Here is a 24,111-nt window from a genome sequence, read left to right as displayed (position 1 = left end):
CTGTTTCAGATGAACTCCCTGACATACAGTATACCTTGAGCGTCTGAGGTCACATATTTGACTAGTTGACAGCTAGGCCCACATCAGGCCTCATATCAATGAAGGAGCTATTAAAAATCCTACAACTCTAAGCATTTCAGGTATGGGACTATGCAGTATCCAACACTTTCTTTGTGGGAATGTCTGACGTCGACGAATCCAAGTTAGAAGTTCTCATGTTACAAATGGTAGCCCATATGGACGATGCTTACTGCGTTAACTTCCTCAGGGTTTGGGGGTCGGGGCAGGTGCGCACTCCCCTCTACTGCCTGTGTCCAGGCAAGAGAGGATGACTCCCAACCAAACAAGACATCCTTTCTGAATAGCTGTCACGAGATCCTTTGGGAAGCATGATGTCATTGGGCATAGCTCTCCTCCAGCTTTCTGAACCTCTGGTACATCCACCTGAACCCTAAACCCAGCCTAATAAGCTTACTGCCCTACAACCCTTTGGTTATAGTGGAGTGTAAGCCCACTGTCTACACGTGTTGCTTTGACATCAGCATCGTGTCAATGTGACATTCTACCTGCTACACAGAGCGTGTTGTAAAGCCTTGTAAAGTAACCAGTGGTGTGTATAGTCAAGGCCATATGTAACCACAATCAACTTTATTTCTCATTCAATTCACAAGATGGAATGAATGCGCACGTCAGCCATTGATTCTTGGACATGACACAACTCGAGCAATAGAGCAGATTCACAAGGAAGCGTTCCCTCAACGGCCTGAACCACGCACAAAAATAGCCTATAGGCATAGGCGGTAAACTAAAATAATTGATGCTGACTAATCTAGCTACAGCCCTAGCTGTGGTGTGTGTGCATCTCATGTTACAGGTGATTCACTACCTTCTAGAGGAAAATAACCCCACCCAGCTTTAGTCACAGACAGGTGCACTGGTTTGAAGACTCCTGTACAAGGTATGCTATGTCTTCTGTGTGAAGCCTGTACACGGTATGCTATATCTTCTGTGTGAAGCCTGTACAAGGTATGCTATGTCTTCTGTGTGAAGCCTGTACAAGGTATGCTATGTCTTCTGTGTGAAGCCTGTACAAGGTATGCTATATCTTCTGTGTGAAGATGAATACTCAGAATTCTTGGACAGCCCAATGGATGACGGCGTGAATAGCTGGGTCACGGGCCACCATCACAGCCACCATCGACCCGCTTAAACCGGCAACGATGAAGCTACCAAGTAACAGGTTATTTTTCACTCTGGACAAGCAGCAGTGCTCTCTCACTGTTAGAGTTTCTGTGCACGTGCACAGGTTCACGTAACACTGCTACAACGTGGTAGGTACGGGACCAAAACAGCAGAGAAGTTTAGCCTTGTGCTTCACCGTTCTTAGTTGTTGTCGAAATCGGCCCGATATTGCTGCGTGGAACTCATTTCCATCTCAAATGACTGAAGCAAACAGCAAAGTTAGCTTAAAGAAAAAACAGAATAAAACAACACATCACAATGCCTCTCCCCTGTCTGACCCAAATAACTCTTGGGCATAGGTACATGTACTGATGTGTGGGTAACTCAGTAATGTGTGTAACTGTCAGTAGGACCTTTTTAGGGTTCTATTGTTATTTAAGATGTGTAGTTCAGTCGTTGAGCTGTTCTTGTCTATTGACGTTCTGGGATTATGTCATGTTTTTTGTGGACCTCAGGAAAAGTAGCTGCTGCCTTAGCAACAGCTAATGGGGATACGAATAAAATACAAATACATTTACCTCTAAACTTAGTTTTGGACTACAACGCACTTTCAATGGAGATAAACCATTGAGATTTATTTTTAATCCATAACTAGGCTTAATCTGTGTCCAGGATGGGACTGGCACACCGGTCAGACCGTGTTAACCCACTGTGCTAAAGCCTAGCACTGTCTCTAAATCAGTCTGGATAAGAGCATCTGCTAAATTATTAAAAGGTCAATGTAAAACCAAAAAAACGGGGTGCTTGAAAATGTCTCACATTGCAGCTGACATTTCTTGTGTGGGCAGGGCAAACACCATTGTAGAAGAGTGCATTATTTGTTGTATAACCTCCTTAAGCAACAGCAACTTGAAATGAACAAACAAGCATTGCAAAGCCCTTAAGCCTACTCCACCCAATACCTTAAACAAAGTGAAAATGGCTACAGGGGTCAAGAAAAGTCCATACACAATGGAAAACCCAGGGCTCATCCTACACTTTTACTATAAGCAAACAGGCCGTTGCTGCTCCCGAAAGAAAGGTGAGCACGAATAACGTCAGCATAGCGCAACAGTGTAGCAGCTGTACAACCCCAGGTTGCAGAAGTCACTGGAAGTCAACACATGCATTCAGGTAGCTAGGCTATAGAGGGGCTGCCTGTGATAATAGTCAGTGAGCAGGCCTCTCACAATCCTGCTGGTAATGCCAGTAGGATTGTTTAGATCAACACTTCCCAAATTGTTGCTGGGTTCTTCAAGGGGTGCACGTTTTGGTGTTTGCCCTAACACTACACAGCTGACTCAAACAATGGATGCTTGATAATCAGCTGATATTTTGAATCAGCTGTGTAACGTTAGTGTTAGGGCAAAAACCAAAATGTGCACCCCTTGGGATCCCCAGGATAGAGTTCGGGAAACGATGGTGTAGCATAATATTACATCATCAACAACATAATGTCCCCATGTGTGACGTTGGAGGGCCTTGATTTATTTTCCACCAGGTGTTTTTTATTCAACATTGCTTGTTGCTAGCTAACTACACATCACTTAGTGTCAGAGGGAGACCAACTGTATAATAGATCAGGCATTTGTAGAAAATATGCGAGACAAATATAAGTGAACAACTATTGCAAGAATGCGTGAGAGACGACGTGAACACTCACACGGTAATATTAGACCAAGTAACGCTGTCGGGAAAAATACATGACTCATGTTTTCCCATCAAACGACAAGTCGCGAGGCATGGCATGCGTGCTCCAAATAAAATAACGCACGCGATATAGCTAACGTTACATCGATACCGGTGTGGCTAGCTACGCACTTTTCGTTTGGTCGAATAGACAATGCTATAGGTAACGTTAGCTCGCTAGGTAGCTAACTAGCAAGCAACAGTTGCAACTTGCAGCCCCAAGTAGCCTAACTAACGTTAGCAACGTTATCGCGTGTTCACAAACAATTGTTTAAATTTCCAGGAAATGACAGGAAACAACCAACCACGGGGAATCCGCATAAATGTTATGGTTTCTAGCCAGGTTACAGAGAAATGCTATCAGGCACCACAGTACAACTTGTACTGTAGCTAGCTGAAGTTAGCTAGCAACTTTGTACAAGGGCAGACCCTAACGTTAGTTAAGCCGGAAACGAACTGATATTTAAAAAACGTCAATAATGCAATGACGCCGTAAATAACCCTGACTTCCAGCAATGCATTTTTGTCCGAAATGCAGTCTTGTTGCACGAGATTAACATTACTGTTAGAATTCTTACCTCCTCCAGAAAGAGACATTTCCCCCTTTGCTTTGATGAGGGGGAGGGGAAGCACAAAGACTGTTTTACTCCCTCCCTCCCTGCATCTACCCCGCTCAGAAGCTGCGGCTTGTCCTGCAACTACGATGCAAGTCTGTTTCAATCTTCATGCATGTTGCGTTAGTTTGTCTTCGTGTCGCAGGGCTTCTTGTTTTAAAAAAAGTTATAAACCGAAAGCATATATGAATGCCGGTGAATTTAACTCAATAACGTTACATTACCAAACGTTACACTTTTTAGATAGCGAAAGAAGTGGTCGGATTAGTTTTGCATAGCCCGGTGCCCCGGGTGTGTGGAGATTTTTTCATGACCAATGGAATGGTCTAAAATGAGTAAACTCTGTTCACCCGGGGCACCGGGCTATACATCTGAAAGCTCGAGCGTCAAATGCGTTATGACGTTTTTCCTCCCTGTGTTGTACATAGTTGTGGGAGATGTAGTCTCTGCTGTCATTACCAACAAGCGTGGACATGTCCAAGACCAGTCCATGGTCACAACAATCATGATTGAAAAATATATATATATATTCTAAGAATGTCATTGTATAATTTGTGGTTTTCAATGGCTTCAAAGCATTTTGATTTCAGAAAAATATCCCCATACAAGGCATGTGAAATTCATTTTGATAGGTCTACCTTGTTTGTTTTTGATTAAAGCTTAATTTATACCATACCTACAGTACTGTGAAATACAAGAGCTACAAATAGCTATGAAAAATGTCAATGCTGTATTGTTGAGTAGCAAAAACACACACACGTCTGCAGCCCCACGATTATAAATGTAATGCCAGTTTGCAGGGTTGCCATTTTGTGTTTGCATTACTTTGTTGCATATGTACAATATAAATTAGGCTTAAGTCACAATTGTCCTCTGTATCACATTGTGTTCTGCATATTAGGGTGAATCAAGTAAACAGACCAATTACAGACTGGGTAAAATATCATTTTATTCAGGTTATAGGAAGAGGACATAGAGAGATATGGTAGCTACATGAACTAGTAACATTCTAAAGACCCGGAAGTATAATTTAGACCAACAATGTCGTCCATAGGCCCGTGCATAATTCATTATATAAGCACTACTCACAACAACACAATCCTTCTAATAGCACTAATACTGCAGGTTGGCTTAAAGATTCAATAGAAATGCTCCTCAATTGCAAAAGAGTAGGGCAACAGCAAAATGGCTTCTAGAGAAACTCTGGTATAGGAATTGTCGTCACTGAGTATCAGCATGGCTATAACATATAGGCCCGTAAACTTATGTGTGTGATTGTGTCTAATGGTATGAATGCATGCTTTTAAAATGGCCTGTACTTATGGTGTTGGCAGTGTGCAAAGCGACGAAATAAGCTTCACTTGATCCTGTGAGGTTTGGTTAGCACCAACAAAGTGAGAGTTCAGCTAATGGAAACAATACCAATAACTGACACTTTGATTTACTAGTAGTATCCTATAGCTATGCAGATAACATCATACAGTTAAATATGTCATAAAGAATGTGCCTTTCCTCTAATCAGGGGCAATCAAGGAAATATCCAACTATTGACATAATCATATCTCAAACAGATACAGTGCAGTCGTGTTTGCCCCTACCATGTGTGTAAGATTTGGGGGGAAAACAATGTGGAGGAACTGTTATTATCTGAAACTCTTTCATTGACTTCTTTAATAGATGCAGTACAGTTAAACCTGGCTCCAGACACCTCTTTTCAGAGCTAAAACAGTTTGGAGACAAACTTAACCACTACTGCAAAAAGTACCATGACCTTATGTAGAACAGAAGTGCCCAGTACCAGGCCAATAAACAGGAGTTGTGATATGAGTGTGTGCATGTGTGACTTTGTCTGCAGGCTAGGGGGGGTGGGACTCAGCAGGGAGGGCGGTTGGTTACGGTCATCACTGTCTGGGCAAGTTCCAAAGTCATAAACCCAGCCTATTTCTACAATTTCTGTTCTTGAAATATAAACTCAACCACACTGCAAACCTTATGTACCTTAAATTAAGACCAAAAAGCACATGTTTTGTTTTCATAATTTTTTATGATATAGCCAATTTTTACTCTGTAACTTGACCATCTAATGGGAACCGTTGGTTACTAAGGCAACAACAACCTCTTGGCCTATTTCCTGGCAACGATGAGGCTGTGGTAAAGGGGCTTTACCACGACGTGCAGGTAGAGGGAGCTGTCGATGAGGTATTCAGACGCCCGGCGGTGAAGGTCGGCTTCCACCAGGAAATCCCCGGCCTCCTCAGTGCTCTGGTGGAAGTTGTAGACGTGACGAACCACCATTTTACCCCCCTGCCTCGCCGTCACAATCACCGTCTTCTGGAAGCTCACACCGGCGAAGTCGGGGCTGGAAGTGGCTGGGGTGACGATGATGCGAGGACGACCGCCGTCAGTGCGTGTGGCCTGCATCTCGTTTGTATAGGCAGAGCGCACGCTGAGCGGGAGCCAGCGCGGGGAGAACAGGGCGTTCCAGGTCACCCGCTTGCTGGCGTCGCTGCCGCTGGGGCCCAGCTGGGTCTGGAAGCTGAAGCTGCGGTCGTCGCGCGTGGGGTTGTTGATGACCCACGGAGAGCCCCAGGACGGTGACAGGTAGTTGCGTGGCGTGAATATGCTGCAGTTGACGTCAAAGTATTTGGCCAGCTGGACGGGCGAGGCCGAGTGGAACTGGAAGGCCAGGAAGAGCAGGTCACGGATGGACTCGTAGTATTTCAGCATGACTGGTGACTGCTTCTGCAGACGGAACAGGTGCTGCGGGTGGATCATGCCATAGCGCACCTGCCTCAGGGCATTCTCCACCGTTAGGCCGGCCGGCTGGTTCTGGCCAATCCAGGCTTCCAGGGCCTCGTAGAGCTCCAGCTCGCTCTGCAGGATGAGGTCGGAGCGCTGCATCAGGGACAGCAGCAGGTCGTCGCTGATGGAGCCCCACTCGCCGCTCTGCAACACCGACGACAGGTTCCAGGAGAGGTACTGGAGGCAGCTGTCCCTCAGGTTGGCGTCGCCGATCTGCATGGCGTACTGGTACCAGCCAACCACGTGGCCGGTCGGGGAGTCGCTGGACAGGTGCCCCGTCATGTACTGGCTCAGGCCCTGCTGGAGGCTCCACACACGGTACTTGCTGGCCAGCTTGTGCAGAGGGATTGCCTGGTCCAGGCGCACGGAGATGTCACCGCAGTAGAGGTACCTGCAGAGATAAAACAAGGCTAGATCGGTCTGCAGAAACATTGGCAGTCATTACTGAACTTGAAAGGAGGTCACTTTTTTAAATTCAAAAACATGAAACACCACTAGCCCATTTTTGTTCCTCCCCCATCCTCTTGAGGTGTACACTCATTCTTCCCCCCCCCCCCCCCCCCCAGGTCCCCTCACCTGATGAACTTGTCAAAGACAGCAGCACAGTCGGCAGGCTCCCTCAGGACCAAGGTGCTGGTGTTGTGGCTGAGCAGCAGCTCCTCAAACACTTCGCTCTGCAGCGAGAGCACCAGCGTGTGCGCCTGGATCACCTTCACCTCATCCGTGTTTACCGTCTGCACGCGGAGGGCCACATCGCTGCCGTTGCCTTGGGCCAGCAGACTCTCCATGCGCTGCACCATTGCCATGGAGTGGTTCAGTGTTGTGGCGCCATTCTCCAGTGCCACCTCCTGCTTCAGCGCGGCTGCAGGAAGAGAAGATGAAGGGATCCCGTTCAACACCAGGTCAACTGCAAGTGAAAACACCTCTTTCTCAATTCATCTGTCCTCGATTCCTCACAACCTCATTCTATTCACCGTTCTCTCTATTCTATATGGCATCCTCCCCTTGGACCTTCTCCTCCAATACGGCTGTGAAGGAGGTGAGGAATTGCGGAAAGACAAATTGAGATAGAGCCCTTCTTCTCCAGTCATCACTCACTTTGACACTGAATGTTGAGTTGACAGTTGAGCCTTCTGCCAATCAACACCGACTCAGCCAACAGATACTCAGTCCATGTGAGACCTGCCTTGATCAATGTATCGACACCTGAGTGTCTCTGATTGGCGTCCTGTCCTACCCGACAACACTGGCACATCCATCAAGTCCCATCCAACTGTCTAATCAACACATCTTCCTAAAACATAAACACCCCTATCCAGCCAATCAACACCTCCTTCTAAAACATACACCACTACCGAGCAACTCAACACATCGTTCTAAAATGTAAAAGCCCTGCTGTCCCTATAAACCCACCATGGCTCTCACAATGAATTACAACCGCTAACCAATCATTAATTATGACAAGCTGTCTACCAGCCTTAACACTCTTCACTCTCTCCTTCAAAGCTTAATTAACAGTGCAGTGATGAGATAGCCATAAACTTGAAGAGTTGCCGAGTTCGTCTGCAGTTCAGAAGTGACTGACCCAGTCGCTAATGGGGAAATCCTACCCGTGGTTTGGGTTTAGGGTCAGCATCTTGGAGCGTAAAACACATTGTTAATAGACAGATAATAATGGATGATAATGGATGGTAATAGTGTAGGCTGTGAAACCAATAGGCTACTTGTCTTTAAGTACAATTATGCCTAGGCTGTACTGTATAAGCACCAGACATGTCGAAAACATTTTTTATCCCCTGACTAAACTACTTTTTAAAGTTTTTAAATCCATATTTGCAGATTATTACATGAATAGACTGTATTAAATTGCTCGGTGTCTACATCACTGAGGACTTAACATGATCCTCTCACACCAGCACAGTCGTGCCTCTTCTCCCTCAGGAGGCTGATACGATTTGGCATGGCGCCTCAGATCCTTAGGAACTTTTACAGCTGCATCATCGAGAGCATCCTGACTAGTTGTATTATCGTCTGGTATGGCAACTGCAACCCCCTCAACCGGAAGGCCCTACAGAGGGTGGTACGGACGGCCCAGTGCATCACTGGGGGTGAGCACCCAGCCGTTCAGGACGTAAATGCCAGGCGGTGTCTGAGAAAGGCCTGAAAAATTGCCAAATGGACTGTTCTCCATGTTCCCATCTGGCAGGTGGTACTGGTGCATCAAGGTTCAGACGAACAGACTCCTAAACAGTTTAAATCTCCTGGCCATAAGACTGTTAAATGGCTAACTACTGCACACACCTACACTGCTGGTAAAATTATTATTAATTAGATGTATTACTAACACTACAGGGTCCCTGTGAGGTTGAACATAAGATGTCTCCTTCTTCACTACAGGGTCCCTGTGAGGATGAACACAAGATGTCTCCTTCTTCACTACAGGGTCCCTGTGAGGTTGAACACAAGATGTCTCCTTCTTCACTACAGGGTCCCTGTGAGGTTGAGCACATAATGTCTCCTTCTTCACTACAGGGTCTTCTTGAGGATGAGCACAAGTGGCACATGCACACTGTAGAGTCACATGAAAGAAAGTCTCAGCACGACAAGCTGCACGCTCACTCTCTTTAACGCCCTCCTTCCTCTGCCTCCATTGACACCAGCTGCTTCCTCCTGTTACTGTAGGTTTAATGAGACACAGAGGGAGAAAGACTCCTGCCCCCCCGCCTCCCTGTCACCACTGTCGGCTAATCATGCACCTCCACTTCAAAGCAACCTTTGTTCAGTTCATTAGACACAACTAGCCTATAGCCTACATCTCCATGACGGCAGCTGATGCTTGTGGGTTATTGACAAATAACTTTGACATTTGCATATTGCATTTGTGTAATTTGTGTCATTCACCCAGCTCAAACAAAATTGGACTTCAGAAGTTCAATTTGTCTTTTGCAAGCATATTAATTGTGATCGGTTGACATGCCATTTAATTGTGACAGATTGATTTGTTCCGGGTAATTACTTCCTAGTTTAAATGTGCTGCAATCAAGCATTCCATTTGTTTCCTTTAAAATGCTGTGGTGAATTCGTTGCAATAGTTTGAAGTGAGAACTTCAGGGAAATTGATACAGCTGAGGATGATGCTATTAATAAAAGATTAAGAATTTTCTCCTCTAGTCAAGCACAGTGATTTTTAGAAGCTGGGGGGTTGAATCCCCTAAATTAAACATAGATATGCGTGTGTGTGAGCACACAAAACGAGCACACAAACGCATGAGGGAAAAACTGCCATGCAAGATGAAGGCGTTATAGCCTGAAATAAAGTGTAATTCAATTGATGCTTCCCCGGTCAAGTCCTTCAATATAGGAAAGAGCATTTTCTTCAGTCTCTAAAATAGCATCCTCATCGATTCTGACTCACAAAGGCCACACAAAAACAAACATCTCAGGCTCTCCCTGCAAAACACCACAGACAGACAGAGATAGGATGTGGGAAATGGAACTGGTGGGACAGTGCTGCTATTCCAATACTCAACCTAGTGCCTCAGGGCTTAAAGAGAGCAACCCACATGCAACGTGTTCCACCACCGTTTCCCCAACACACTGAGTGGGGCGATATTCCTCTAAAACAGAGTTGTATCTCTTTCCTACCCTTCTTTAGGATAAGAAGTGTAAATAGAATAGGAAATATAACTGATGTTGTTGATGCACTGTAGTGAGAGAGGAAAGTGGCAGAGTGACTAAAATAGACAAGCTAAACAGTTGATCACTATGCAGAGCAGTCTGTCACACAGTCACCTTACCTCCTCCAACGGAGATGGGGTGGAAGCAAAGAGCCACGAGCAGGGTTCCCAGATAGACCCGGGCAGGGATTCCTCCTTCATAGGTGTGTGCCATATCTAGTCATATATATCCCCTCTCTCTCTCTCTCTCTTCTCTGTTCCTTCTTTTTCTTCGTTTCACTCTTTCCGTCTTCCTCTTGGTGCTTAATGTCTTTGTGTGTGTGTGTGTGTGTGTGTGTGAGTGAGTGTGTGTGAGTGTGTGCAAGAGGTGGGTTGCCCCGTTGTGGCGCCCTGACTCCCCGTCCCGGACTCTTTATGTAGGACGCCTGGCCTTTTTCCCCGCCTGGCGCCTCTCACATCGCCTTGCGGACTCCATTGATTGGTGGAATCTGGCAGGGGCCGTTGCCATGACGACGGCTTTGATTTTGAATTTCTCCCTTTTCCATGTTAACATGCCATTGATCTGTGGCCCAATAGGGACTCTCTCTTCATTTTTTGAGTGTAGGCGGATGAGAAAGGGTTATTAAACACTATATTATGGAGTCAATATGAATCAACTATTTTATGATAAAGTACACTGTTATAATATAATTAGGGTATTGTATGTGAGGGTTTTATTTATGTTAATTAGAAGTAATGAGACCAATATGTGAAATGTGTGACAATGGCACAATTAAGTAATTAACCACAGAGTTAATGAGTGAGGTGATATCTATAACGCCATATCAACAACAATCAATTTGAATACAAAATCCTATAACAGCATGTCTGCTGGAAATTGACAACAGGTCTCAGTAACGGCCTGATAATCTCAGTAATTGAAAGATTAGTGCATACCCATTAGAGCAGGGCTCTCCAACCCTGTTTCTGGAGCAACCGTCCTGTAGGTTTTAACTCCAACCCTGTTCCTGGAGAGCTACCGTCCTGTAGGTTTTAACTCCAAACCTGTTCCTGGAGAGCTACAGTCCTGTAGGTTTTAACTCCAACCCTGTTCCTGGAGAGCTACCCTCCTGTAGGTTTTAACTCCAACCCTTTTCCTGGAGAGCTACCGTCCTGTAGGTTTCAACTCCAACCCTGTTCCTGGAGAGCTACCCTTCTGTAGGTTTTAACTCCAACCCTGTTCCTGGAGAGCTACCCTCCTGTAGGTTTTAACTCCAACCCTGTTCCTGGAGAGCTACCCTCCTGTAGGTTTTAACTCCAACCCTGTTCCTGGAGAGCTACCCTCCTGTAGGTTTTAACTCCAACCCTGTTCCTGGAGAGCTACCGTCCTGTAGGTTTTAACTCCAACTCTGTTCCTGGAGAGCTACCGTCCTGTAGGTTTTAACTCCAACCCTGTTCCTGGAGAGTTACCGTCCTGTAGGTTTTAACTCCAACCCTGTTCCTGGAGAGTTACCGTCCTGTAGGTTTTAACTCCAACACTGTTCCTGGAGAGCTAACGTCCTGCAGGTTTTCGCTCCAAACCTAATCTAGCGCACCTGATTCTAATAATTAGCTGGTTGATAAGCTGAATCAGGTTAGTTAAAACTGGGGTTGGATTGAAAACCTACATGATGCTAGCTCTCCAGGAACAGAGTTGGAGAGCCTTGCATTAGAGCGATGGTGACTCTCCAAATTTTAATGTGACAATTTCAGTGCACTGCTCTCTGATTGGGTTAGTGAACATATCTGGCTAGCAACATCTGGGACTTCGTCTACTTCACTCCTCTGTTTGTACTCTTCGAAAATAAAATACATTCACATGGATGTACACCACAGGAGGTTGGTAGCACCTTAATTGAGGAGGACGGGCTCGTGGTAATGGCAGGAGCGGAATCAGTGGAATGGTATCAAATACATTAAACGCATGGTTTCCATGTGATTGATGCCATTCCAAACGCTCCATTCCAACCATTTTTATGAGCCGTCCTCCCCTCAGCAGCCTCCACTGATGTACACACCTGTCTTCTTGCTCATGCCTTGCTTTTATGACAAATGGCTTGATATGAATTCAGTATGGACAATGCTTCATGTCCAAATCATTCTAAAATATCTAACATTGATTGTGTAGCTCAATAGATGGTTTGGACATGAAGTGTGACACATTTCAGTACTATTGACTTGCATTGGATTTGTGCCACAAATGAAAAACAAAGTTAGCATTTGGAAACAGTGGCCAAGTAAATAAAACCAAAGCATGGCACCGCTACAAAGATTCTAGTGGGTTGGTCAAAAGCCACTTCCACCATCAAAGACCTTGGTTAGGTACCCCTCATGTAATATTATCTCTCAATTCTTGTATCTTGAACTGCTGTATCAACCCCCCCCCCCCCCCCCCCCCCCCCCCTGGTCTTGCGCACGTTTTGTTGCTGCGGTAATCATGTGATTGCTATATCTTATTGATTGACATTGATAAAAACACCAAATTATAAAAATATTATAAAAAATGTAAATGGATGCTGCCATCATACCTTGTCCATAGACTGCTTACAGGGTAAGGAAACCAATATGTAATGTAGTCATTTGGGTGAACTATCCCTTTAATGTTTACTTATTGTATCGAATTGCAAAAATCGCTGAAGTTGGAGACTTTTATTTCCCTCACCAACTTTAAACATCTGCTATCTGAGCAGCTAACCGATCGCTGCAGCTGTACATAGTCCATCTGTAAAAACAGCCCACCCAATTTACCTACCTCATCCCCTTACTGATTTTATTTATTTACTTTTCTGCTCTTTTGCACACCAGTATCTCTACTTGCACATGATCATCTGATGATTTATCACCCCAGTGTTAATCTGCTAAATTGTAATTATTCGCTCCTATGGCCTATTTATTGCCTACCTCCTCATGCCTTTTGCACACAATGTATATAGACTCATTTTTTCCCCCTACTGTGTTATTGACTTGTTTATTGTTTACTCCATGTGTAACTCTGTGTTGTTTTCTGTTCACGCTGCTATGCTTTATCTTGGCCAGGTCGCAGTTGTAAATGAGAACTTGTTCTCAACTAGCCTACCTGGTTAAATAAAGGTGAAATAAAATAAAATAAAAATTGTGTTGAAAAGGATTGAAATGTGGTGAAGAGACAAACCACACTAACAAGCGGTAACTGAGTCCGTGCATGCAGAGTGACTGTGTCTGTGTGTTCTGTGTTCTGTGTCACTGTGTTCTGTGTTCTGTTCCACTGTGTTCTGTGTTCTGTTCCACTGTGTTCTGTGTTCTGTTGCCGAGCGCAAAACGAATGTGCGTGATCCTCAGCGACAAAAGAAACAGCTGGTCAAAGAGTTCACAGGTTGCTGCTGCAGGCAGGGAACATGCTAATTGCTCTTACGGGGAACCATGAAATCAATACTGCGCATACTATCCACTCTGGTGAGTGGTATCAAGCTACATGGCCTCCTAAAAACTCTTACTCAGCCTTATTGACGAGCGTGAAGGTTACTGCCTGGTGCATTGTGGTCCCGGCAGAGAGAAGCCGCCCGTGACATTGGCAAATGAGAATGTGGTGATGACCTAAAAAGGACAAATGAATGTTGAAGTAATTGACCAATGAACAAGGTGTTCAATTGACCCTTTCTCTGCCGTGCAGTTTGGATATCGATTTCTTGTCTCTGGGGTAATGGGGAGTCAATACCGAATGGTTTTGATGATCTCTTCTTCAGGGAAAGATGAAGAGATGTTCTCAAAGTGTGTTGGACCGCTGACTGAGATGAAAGCAAATGAAGGAGCCTCTCAGACTAATTAAGCAGGTTGATGTTTATTGGGATGAGTCTTGTACTTGAGGCAGAACAGCGATTATGGCTAGATGGACCAGCTGCAAAGACAGAATTGGCTATATTGTAAACATTATTGAAAACAAAAATGTGCTTTTTGGACTTCATTTAAAGGCATTATGGTCAGCAGTGTGGTCAGGGTTAAGGTTATGTTAAAAATCAGATGTGATGACTTTGTGGCTGTGCCAGCTTGTGACCACTCTGCAGAGCTGCCTCCATGCCAAAACCCCTTATCTGCACTAATTAGTCTTCAGTCTAAACTCTCATTAACAAACGTCTATCGAGCATCTGAACAAATTAAGCAAGATTTTAGTTCTGTGTTAAATGAGATTACCTTCAGTCGAGTCAAATCATCTCTGTTGAATAACCACCACATAATACAGATAAATACATCTGTAGAAAGAATATGGGGTTTGTTCATTATGGTATCCTACGTAGTCCACCAAAGATAGCATAAAACCTTGTTTCAGACGGAATTGGGTTGCTAGTAAGAATGCAGCTCTGTAGTTACCTACAGATGTCCTAGGAGATCCATACCTAGCCTGTGTGCTATGAATAGCATGACATGTTCTCTGAGGAGAGCTGGGCTGAGGTACTCTCTAATGAGGTCTGAGACAGGAAGGAATGAATTGGGATGGCTACTGGAGGACAGGGGACAGGAGACACCGCATCCCCTTGAGAAGAAGTGATAGCTTGCCCTGGTCTTATGTAAATGTGTTGTAAATTAAATTAAATCAAACTTTATTTAAAGTGCATTCAAAATCGCAACTCACTTTACATTAAAACAATCAAATGAATAAAGTTAAAGCGAACAGGTAGTATGAAGGATTAATAAAATAACACAGCACTGAGGATGTTTAAAACAATTACTGACTAAAAGGCATGCTAAAAAAGTGGTTTTTTAAATGTGATTTAAAAACCTAAAATGGGGCCTGACCCTCTTACCTGACAGGCTGTAGCCAACTATTGTTGCCATGGAATGACAATGAAGAAACATAGAGAGGCTGTATTTGAGATGATGATGCAAAGCCATCACTCTACGTCCAGTCAATTACAGACACTGACCGATCCCATCCAATACGTTTAATTCAGGCTGCTTTTTCAGGCACAGTGAGATTCAAAAGGAATATTTCACTACCTGATCTAAACGTGTTGTCTCTCCTCTCTCCTTAATAATTCCGAATCGCCTGAGGGTATCCAATACATTTTCTGCCAAACTGGCATCTTTTCTTCTGGAAATGTTTAAGCACTCTCTCGACCAGTCTGTCAAAGTCTGAAAGAAGTTCAAACTTTTGTTAAAGCATTGCAAAGACGTGTCTAACTGTTGCTCTTTTAGACCAATTTTGCTTTTGAATCAAAACATTCAAATACCAGCAAAATGTCTTGCTTCTCTGTTGTGAAAGACATCTGCTTTGATATACATAATATTGGATTAGACAGGGTTTATTAACCAATGTCCAACACTCCCCTGCATATTGGGACATTCCTGAGCATCCTTAGATTCAGATGTGTTTGACAGGAGAGAATGGGACTATTTATTCTGGGGCGGCAGGTAGCCTAGTGGTTAGAGTGTTGGACTAGTAACCGAAAGGTTGCAAGATCCAATCCCTGAGCCGACAAGGTATAAATCTGTCATTCTGCCCCTGAACAAGGCAGTTAACCCACTGTTCCCAGGCTGTCATTGAAAATAAGAATTTGTTCTTAACTGACTTGCCTAGTTAAATAAAAAAAAGTATCTGTAAATGTGGCTGCTCAGAAGTTAATTTCCTTGAATCATCTTTTGGACTTGTCACCCAAGCACAGGAGGCTACTGAGGGGAGGACGGCTAATAATAATGGCTGGAATGGCGTGAATGGAATGATATCAAACACATGGAAACCGTGGAAACAATGTGTTTGATACTATTCCGTTATTCCGTTCCAGCTATTACTATGAGCTGTCCTACCCAATTAAGGTGCCACCGGCCACATGTGCACCCAAGGCATCAGTGCTTACAAACTAAGTTCACAGTGATTTCCACTTTTAAGGGGCATGCGCCAAGGATGACCAATATCTACTCTGTTCTTTGTCTGTTGTTCGTCTTCTAATCCTCTGGCGGTGAGTAGATCAATCCTGAACTGTAAAACTGTTCAGTATAGGTTCACTGTGAGCCGAAATGCAACAAATCATTATCTTAGAATTAGAACTCTGGGTGACTTTCAGAGCCTTACCAAGGTAATTTCTTCACCAAGACCAGTTCTAAGAAGACCGTACTGACAGGACAGTGGTCACAGGGTTCAGAATCCGATTGACACCCTGCCAAATCTCTAAAAGCACCCCTGGGGAGGACTGAATGGTAGGATCAATGAGACCACGGGGGGCCTTGCCTGGCCCGACCGCAGCCGTGTTAAACACCTTAGTTTAACGAGTGGTAAATGGCAGTGCCAACACCAGAAATGTGTCCTGAGTGACCTCACGCTGGGTGTTTGGTCCACAGGGTATCAACCAGTTGATTGGCTCCCTTGGAGACTTCCAAAACGTCACACCAATCTAAACACTCAATACTGTACTTAACTGAAAGCACGGCCTGCACATTCCTCCGTGATCTAAAATACAGGCTGTGCTTTCAGTGATCTAAAATACTATGGTGTTCTTTTAGAGGACAAGCAAATTAAACATTTGGTGCACTTTAAAAATATCTGCATAATCTTTTATTTTCTCTTAGTAATAAGAGAGAGAAGATCAAACAGTCAAACAGAGTAATGTGGCCCCATCCGATGATACCCCCAGACAGGGCCAAACAGGCAGGATATAACCCCACCCACTTTGCCAAAGCACAGCCCCCACACCAACTTATCATCCTGAGACAAGGCCGAGTATAGCCCACAAAGATCTCCACCACGGCACAACCCAAGGGGGGGCGCCAACCCAGACAGGAAGACCACGTCAGCGACTCAACCCACTCAAGTGACGCACCCCTCCTAGGGACGGCATGGAAGAGCACCAGTAAGCCAGTGACTCAGCCCCTGTAATAGGGTTAGAGGCAGAGAATCCCAGTGGAGAGAGGGGAACCGGCCAGGCAGAGACAGCAAGGGTGGTTCGTTGCTCCACTAGTGTAACCAGGAGGTGAGGCCTCATTTAACACAGTAAATTCATCAGGCTTAAGCCATGTTTCATTCAGGCCAATCACATCAAGATTATGATCAGTGATTAGTTCAGTGACTATAACTGCCTTTGAAGTGAGGGATCTAACATTAAGTAGCCCTATTTTGAGATGTGAGGTATCACGATCTCTTTCAATAATGGCAGGAATGGAGAAGGTCTTTAATCTAGTGAGATTGCTAAAGCGAACACCACCATGTTTAGTTTTGCCCAACCTAGGTCGAGGCACAGACACAATCTCAATGGGGATAGCTGAGCTGACTACACTGACTGACAGACTCCACTAAGCTGGCAGGCTGGCTAACAGGGTGCAGGCCAGGCAGCAGGCTATTTCATTGTGGAGCTAGGGGAGTTAGAGCCCTATCTATGTTGGTAGATAAGATGAGAGCACCCCTCCAGCTAGGATGGAGTCCGTCACTCAACAGGCCAGGCTTGGTCCTGTTTGTGGGTGAGTCCCAGAAAGAGGGCCAATTATCTACAAATTCTATCTTTTGGGATGGGCAGAAAACAGTTTTCAACCAGTGATTGAGTTGTGAGACTCTGCTGTAGAGCTCATCTCTCCCCCTAACTGGGAGGGGGCCAGAGACAATTACTCGATGCCGACACATCTTTCTAGCTGATTTACACGCTGAAGCTATGTTGCGCTTGGTGACCTCTGACTGTTTCATCCTAACATCGTTGGTGCCGACGTGGATAACAATATCTCTATACTGTCTACACTCGCCAGTTTTAGCTTTAGCCAGCACCATCTTCAGATTAGCCTTAACGTCGGTAGCCCTGCCCCCTGGTAAGCAGTGTATGATCGCTGGATGATTCGTTTTAAGTCTAATACTGCGGGTAATGGAGTCGCCAATGACTAGGGTTTTCAGAGCTAATGGTGGGAGCCATTAGCTCGGCCTCAGACTCCGACTCGCTGCTTAATGGGGAGAACCGGTTGAAAGTTTGTCGGCTGAATGAGCGACACCGGTTGAGCATTCTGACAGCATTTCCCTCCAGAAGCCATGAGAAAGTTGTCCGGCTGCGGGGACCGTGCGAGGAGATTTATACTAACGTTACTATCTGTACTTACTGGTGGCACAGACGCTGTTTCATCCTTTCCTACACTGAAATTACCCTTGCCCAACGATTGCGTCTCAAGCTGGGCTAGCAGCACAGCTATCCTCGCCGTAAGGCGATCATTCTCCTGTATATTATGAGTACAGCGACTGCAATTAGAAGGCATCATGTTAATGTTAGTATTTAGCTTCGGCTGGTGGAGGTCCTGACGAACCACGTCCAGATAAAACGTCCAGAGTGAAAAAGTTGAATGAAAAAAAGTTGAGTGAGGGAAAAACTAAAAATATAAACGGTAATTAAAAAGTAAAAACCGTAAAGTTGTCAGGTAGCAAAATAAGGTTAGCAACAAAATGCACAGCAGCACGTAAACAAGTCTGCAAGTTGTGACCGGAAATGACAAGCAACCTCCTCCCCTAAAGGTTCCAGTTTGCATATCATTGCATAGGTTAAATGAAAACAGCATAGTTTTAAAACAGAAATATGGAAATCAAAAGGGCAAAAATGGATCAACAAATAATGCATAAATACACATAAAATAGTAACACATGCCAAACAACTGAAACAGTGATCACAGAAAAGTCAGAAACAAGATATTAGGACAGTGGACGTCAGTAGACCTCAGTGGCCCTCAGTGGACCTCAGTAGACCTCATTGGACCTCAGTGGCCCTCAGTGGACCTCAGTGGCCCTCAGTAGACCTCAGTGGCCCTCAGTGGACCTCATTGAACCTCAGTGGACCTCATTGAACCTCAGTGGACCTCAGTGGATCTCAGTGGACCTCAGTAGACCTCAGTAGACCTCAGTGGCCCTCAGTGGACCTTAGGGCAATGAGTTCTGATGTCTTAGAACTTCCATCTGTTCATGTCAGCAGTGTGGAGACCTTGGCCTTGTTCATCCTAGCGGTGGACAACTCTAACATCACAATGTCCTGAAACTGTCTGAGTCAGTATAGCACACAAAGCTCAGGTGGAGGAATTCACAGCTAGGCCAGCCAACAATGATTTGATGTTGTTTGTCCACCAGGCCAATTTGGAATCATCAATAAGCAACAATACTACAGGGTGCAGGAGTATGTCTCATTCCAGCATGTCTGTTAATAAAGATGGAACTTTTCCACAGAATACGAACCTACTGATACAACTTAAACACACAGAGACCAGAAAAAGGTTGAAAACGCTCCAAATCAATGGCAGTGACTCGATAGCTTTCCTATCAAATGGTTTCTAATTGACTTTGCCTTTATAGCATATCGATAACTAACTGAGTCCATCTGTTTGACAATACTATTTGATTCAATTGAGTCAGTTAAACATTGGGCAGTGTTCAAAATGCTCTCAATATTCAATCTGGGACATGTAGCCAGATGTAACAGAGGTGGTTTGTCCTACACTAACGTGGTGTGTAACCTTGCCTGAGACCTGAAGACTTCTGTTAGCTCCCCAAGAGAATGTCCATAATGGCAGGCTTCAGCTCAGGGTAACATAGTTGTGTGGTGCGCTGGCAGGCTTCAGCTCAGGGTAACATAGTTGTGTGGTATGCTGGCAGGCTTCAGCTCAGGGTAACATAGTTGTGTGGTGCGCTGGCAGGCTTCAGCTCAGGGTAACATAGTTGTGTGGTGCGCTGGCAGGCTTCAGCTCAGGGTAACATAGTTGTGTGGTATGCTGGCAGGCTTCAGCTCAGGGTAACATAGTTGTGTGGTGCGCTGGCAGGCTTCAGCTCAGGGTAACATAGTTGTGTGGTATGCTGGCAGGCTTCAGCTCAGGGTAACATAGTTGTGTGGTACGCTGGCAGGCTTCAGCTCAGGGTAACATAGCTGTGTGGTACGCTGGCAGGCTTCAGCTCAGGGTAACATAGTTGTGTGGTATGCTGGCAGGCTCCTGCTCAGGGTAACATAGCTGTGTGGTGCGCTTGAAATCTGGTTTTGAACACAGTCAGTCACAAAAAAAAGAGATCTGAAGTGATGTGTTGTATTACAGTGATAAAAAGGGCTACATGAGGTCTTATCATTGAAAAAACATAAATGATGTGATAATCAATCTGATGAAGGTCCTGGCATATTGCCACGTCTTGCTTCATTATCCTGTATCGACATCCCCCACCAGATGGCTCTACAAGACCAACTACGTTTGGTTGGTTCCTTTGTTAGGGGTTATAGGCTACTATTCCATAACACAAGGCTCTCCAACCCTGTTCCTGGAGAGATACCCTCCTGTATGTTTTAACTCCAAGCCTGTTCCTGGAGAGTTAACCTCCTGTAGGTTTTAACTCCAAGCCTGTTCCTGGAGAGAAACCTACAAGAGGGTATTCGCTCCAACCCCAGTTGAAACTAAATTTTTTCAGCTTATCAATCAGATAATTAGGTGAATGAAAACCTCTCCAGGAACAGGGTTGGAGAGCCCTGCCATAACAGCATCATAAGAGATGTTCACACCCCCATCCCCTCCGGCTCAGGGTCCAATCGCCAGTGGAAAGAAATAAAGGCAAATATTTTATGCACTTATTATACTAGTACGCTCTCAAAAATATGGGTACGGTTAGGGTTCAGTATTGTTCCCTTGGGTACAATAAGGTCAAAAGTACACAAAGTATCTTCAGAGGTAAACATACTGTACTGTTCGGTACCTGTTAGGGTACATGTGCAGATAATCTAGTATAATGGCACATTTCTATACACAATATTTTGAATATAAGGTACAATCATCACTGCGTTTTTTTTCATGTTTGTGTGGGCACTGTAGCTGAGGGGGCTCATTAGCATATTGTATGGCTGTGGTTTCCACCGTGTTGTATTTGTGCCACTGTCACGCCCTGACCTTAGTTATCTATGTTTTCTTTCTTATTTTGGTTAGGTCAGGGTGTGACTAGGGTGGGTTTGCTAGTTTTGTCTTGTCTAGGGTTTTTGTATATCTAGGGGTTTTGTAGGTCTAGGTATATATATGTCTATGGTGGCCTGATATGGTTCCCAATCAGAGGCAGCTGTTTATCGTTGTCTCTGATTGGGGACCATATTTAGGTAGCCATTTTCCCTTGGGTATTTGTGGGTTCTTGTCTATGTGTAGTTGCCTGTCAGCACTCATTTTGTATAGCTTCACGGTTCGTTTTGTTACTTTGTTAGTTTTGTTCAGTGTTCATTCTTATAATAAAGAAGAATGTACGCATACCACGCTGTGCCTTGGTCTCCTCCTTTTGACGGCCATGACAGAAGAACCCACCATAAAAGGACCAAGCAGCGTGTTCAGGAGGAATGGACCTGTGAGGAGATTTTGGACGGAGCAGGACCCTGGATGCAGGCTGGGGAGTATCGCCTTCCGAAGGTGGAAATAGAGGCAGCAAAAGCGGAACAGCTATATTGTGAGGAGAAATACAAACAAGGCAAGCACGAGAGGCAGCCCCAATATTTTTTTTAGGGGGGGAACACGAGGAGATTGGCTGAGTCAGGTTGGAGACATGAGCCAACTCCTCGTGCTTACCGTGTGGAGCGTGTGACTGGTCAGGCACCGTGTTATGCAGAAATGCGCAAGGTGTCTCCAGTTCCGTTCATAGCTCGGTGAGCTCTATTCCAGCTCCTCGCATTTGCAGGGTTAGAATGGGCATCCAGTCAGGATGCATTGAGCCAGCTCTACGTTCCAGATCTCCAATGCGTCTCCACGGCCCAGTGTATCCTGTGCCTCCTCCCCGCACTCGCCCTGAGGTGCGTGTCCTCAGCCCGGTACCACCAGTTCCGGCACCACGCATCAGTTCTCCAGTTCCACAGTCCAGTACGGCCTGTGCCTCTTCCCCGCACTCGCCCTGAGGTGTGTGTCCTCAGCCCGGTACCACCAGTTCCGGCACCACGCATCAGGCTTCCAGTGCACTTCCATAGTCCAGAGCTTCCGGCGACAGTACCCAGTCCAGAGCTTCCGGCGACAGTACCCGGTCCAGAGCTTCCGGCGACAGTACCCGGTCCGGAACTTCCGGCGACAGTACCCGGTCCGGAACTTCCGGCGACAGTACCCGGTCCGGAACTTCCGGCGACAGTCCCCGGCCCGAGGTCTCCGGCGAGGGCCCCCGGTGCGGGGTCTCCGGCGAGGATAATAAATAAAGAATAATAAAGAAGAATGTACGCATACCACGCTGCGCCTTGGTCTCCTCCTTTTGACGACCGTGACAGCCACCCGTTAATGGAAGTTTTGTACCAGTTTAGGTGGTCAATGGTTATGTTCAGGTTGATCACTATTATTGTCCAACGGCAGTTCTAAAGTCTTTGTAAAGGATTATGTAAGAGTATGTGAAAACAAAGAGGTCTTGCTAATATTCATTTATTTTATTTTATTTAACCTTTATTTAACCAGGAAGGGCTCATTGAGATTTAAAATCTCTTTTTCAAGAGCGTCCTGTTGTTGAATCAACATTATATTACATTACATATTGTAAATGCAGAGAGGTTTAGAACGTCTTACTGGAGCTTTTTGCAACTTAAAGGAACAAATGTCTTTGTCATTGAGGTGGTACCTTAAGATGGCAAATGTGTACACTTTTAAACTTTTAAAGGTACAAAAAAACTGTTGAGAAGCCTTTTTGTCCTGGACATGGCACTCCGGTATGGCTTGCCATGCGGTAGTAGAGAGAACAGTCTATGATTGGGGTGGCTGGGGTCTTTGACAATTTGTAGGGCCTTCCTCTGACACCTCCTGGTGTAAAGGTCCTGGATAGTAAGCAGCTTAGCCCCAGTGATGTACTGGGCCGTACGCACTACCCTCTGTAGTGCCTTGCGGTCGGAGGCCGAGCACTTGCCGTACCATGCAGTGATGCAACCAGTCAGGATGCTCTCGATGTTGCAGTTGTAGAACCTTTTTGAGGATCTCAGAACCCATGCAAAATCTTTTTAGTTTCCTGAGGGGGAATAGGCTTTGTCGTGCCCTCTTCACGACTGTCTTGGTGTGTTTGGACCATTCTAGTTTGTTGGTGATGTGGACACCAAGGAACTTGAAGCTCTCAACCTGCTCCACTACAGCCCCGTCGATGAGAATGGGGGCGTACTCGGTCCTCCTTTTCCTGTAGTCCACAATCATCTCCTTAGTCTTGGTTACGTTGAGGGATAGGTTGTTATTCTGGCACCACCCGGCCAGGTCTCTGAACTCCTCCCTATAGGCTGTCTCGTCGTTATCGGTAATCAGGCCTACCACTGTTGTGTCGTCTGCAAACTTAATGATGGTGTTGGAGTCGTGCCTGGCCATGCAGTCGTGGGTGAACAGGGAGTACAGGAGGGGACTGAGCACGCACCCCTGGGGGGCTCCAGTGTTGAGGATCAGCGTGGCAGATGTGTTGCTACCTACCCTCACCACCTGGGGGCGGTCCGTCAGGAAGTCCAGGATCCAGTTGCAGAGGGAGGTGTTTCGTCCCAGGATCCATAGCTTAGTGATGAGCTTTGAGGGCACTATGGTGTTGAACACTGAGGTGTAGTCAATGAATAGCATTCTCACATAAGTGTTCCTTTTGTCCAGGTCGGAAAGGGCAGTGTGGAGTGCAATAGAGATTGCATCATCTGTAGATCTGTTTGGGCGGTATGCAAATTGGAGTGGGTCTAGGGTTTCTGGGATAATGGTGTTGATGTGAGCCATTACCAGCCTTTCAAAGCACTTCATGGCTATGGACGTGAGTGCTACGGGTCTGTACTTTTGTATATATAGTGTACCTTACAGGGTACCACCCCAGTGACAAGCATTTGCACCTCAATTACACTGAACAAAAATATAAATGCAACATGTAAAGTGTTGGTCGCATGTTTCATGAGCAGAAATAAAAAATCCTATACATTTCCCATATGCATTAAAAGCTTATTTCTCTAAAATGTTGTGCACAAATTTGTTTACAAGTATGTTAGTGAGCATTTTTCCTTTGCCAAGACAATCCATCCACCTGACAGGTGTGGCATATCAAGAAGCTGATCAAACAGCATGATCATTACAAAGGTGTACCTTGTGCTGGGGACAATAACATGACACTTTAATAAAGCCCCTTTGTGGGGAAAAAAATATTCTGATTGGCTGGGCCTGGTTTCCCAGTGGATGGGCCTGGCTGC

General features: G+C 45.3%; 1 protein-coding gene across 2 annotated transcripts; it reads right to left on the bottom strand.

The window, feature by feature from the left end:
- Positions 1–4,453: 4,453 nt before the first annotated feature.
- LOC129833989 (BTB/POZ domain-containing protein 17-like) lies at positions 4,454–10,460 on the bottom strand. 2 transcript variants are annotated; one of them, XM_055898806.1, is made up of 3 exons: positions 10,124–10,460; positions 6,903–7,233; positions 4,454–6,717 (listed from the first exon to the last, which is right to left on the bottom strand). In XM_055898806.1, the coding sequence occupies exons 1-3, from the start codon at positions 10,215–10,217 to the stop codon at positions 5,649–5,651; spliced, it is 1,494 nt and encodes a 497-aa protein (XP_055754781.1). In that variant the 5' UTR covers positions 10,218–10,460; the 3' UTR covers positions 4,454–5,648. The 2 variants fall into 2 exon arrangements, with proteins under 2 accessions (XP_055754781.1, XP_055754782.1); XM_055898807.1 differs by having other exon boundaries at positions 6,903–7,188; positions 10,124–10,457.
- Positions 10,461–24,111: the final 13,651 nt, after the last annotated feature.

Source organism: Salvelinus fontinalis, chromosome 34 (genome assembly GCF_029448725.1).
Source record: "Salvelinus fontinalis isolate EN_2023a chromosome 34, ASM2944872v1, whole genome shotgun sequence".
Lineage (NCBI taxonomy): Eukaryota > Metazoa > Chordata > Actinopteri > Salmoniformes > Salmonidae > Salvelinus > Salvelinus fontinalis.
The sequence above is the reverse complement of the archived record's forward strand: the minus strand, read 5'-3'. Positions and strand labels throughout refer to the sequence as shown.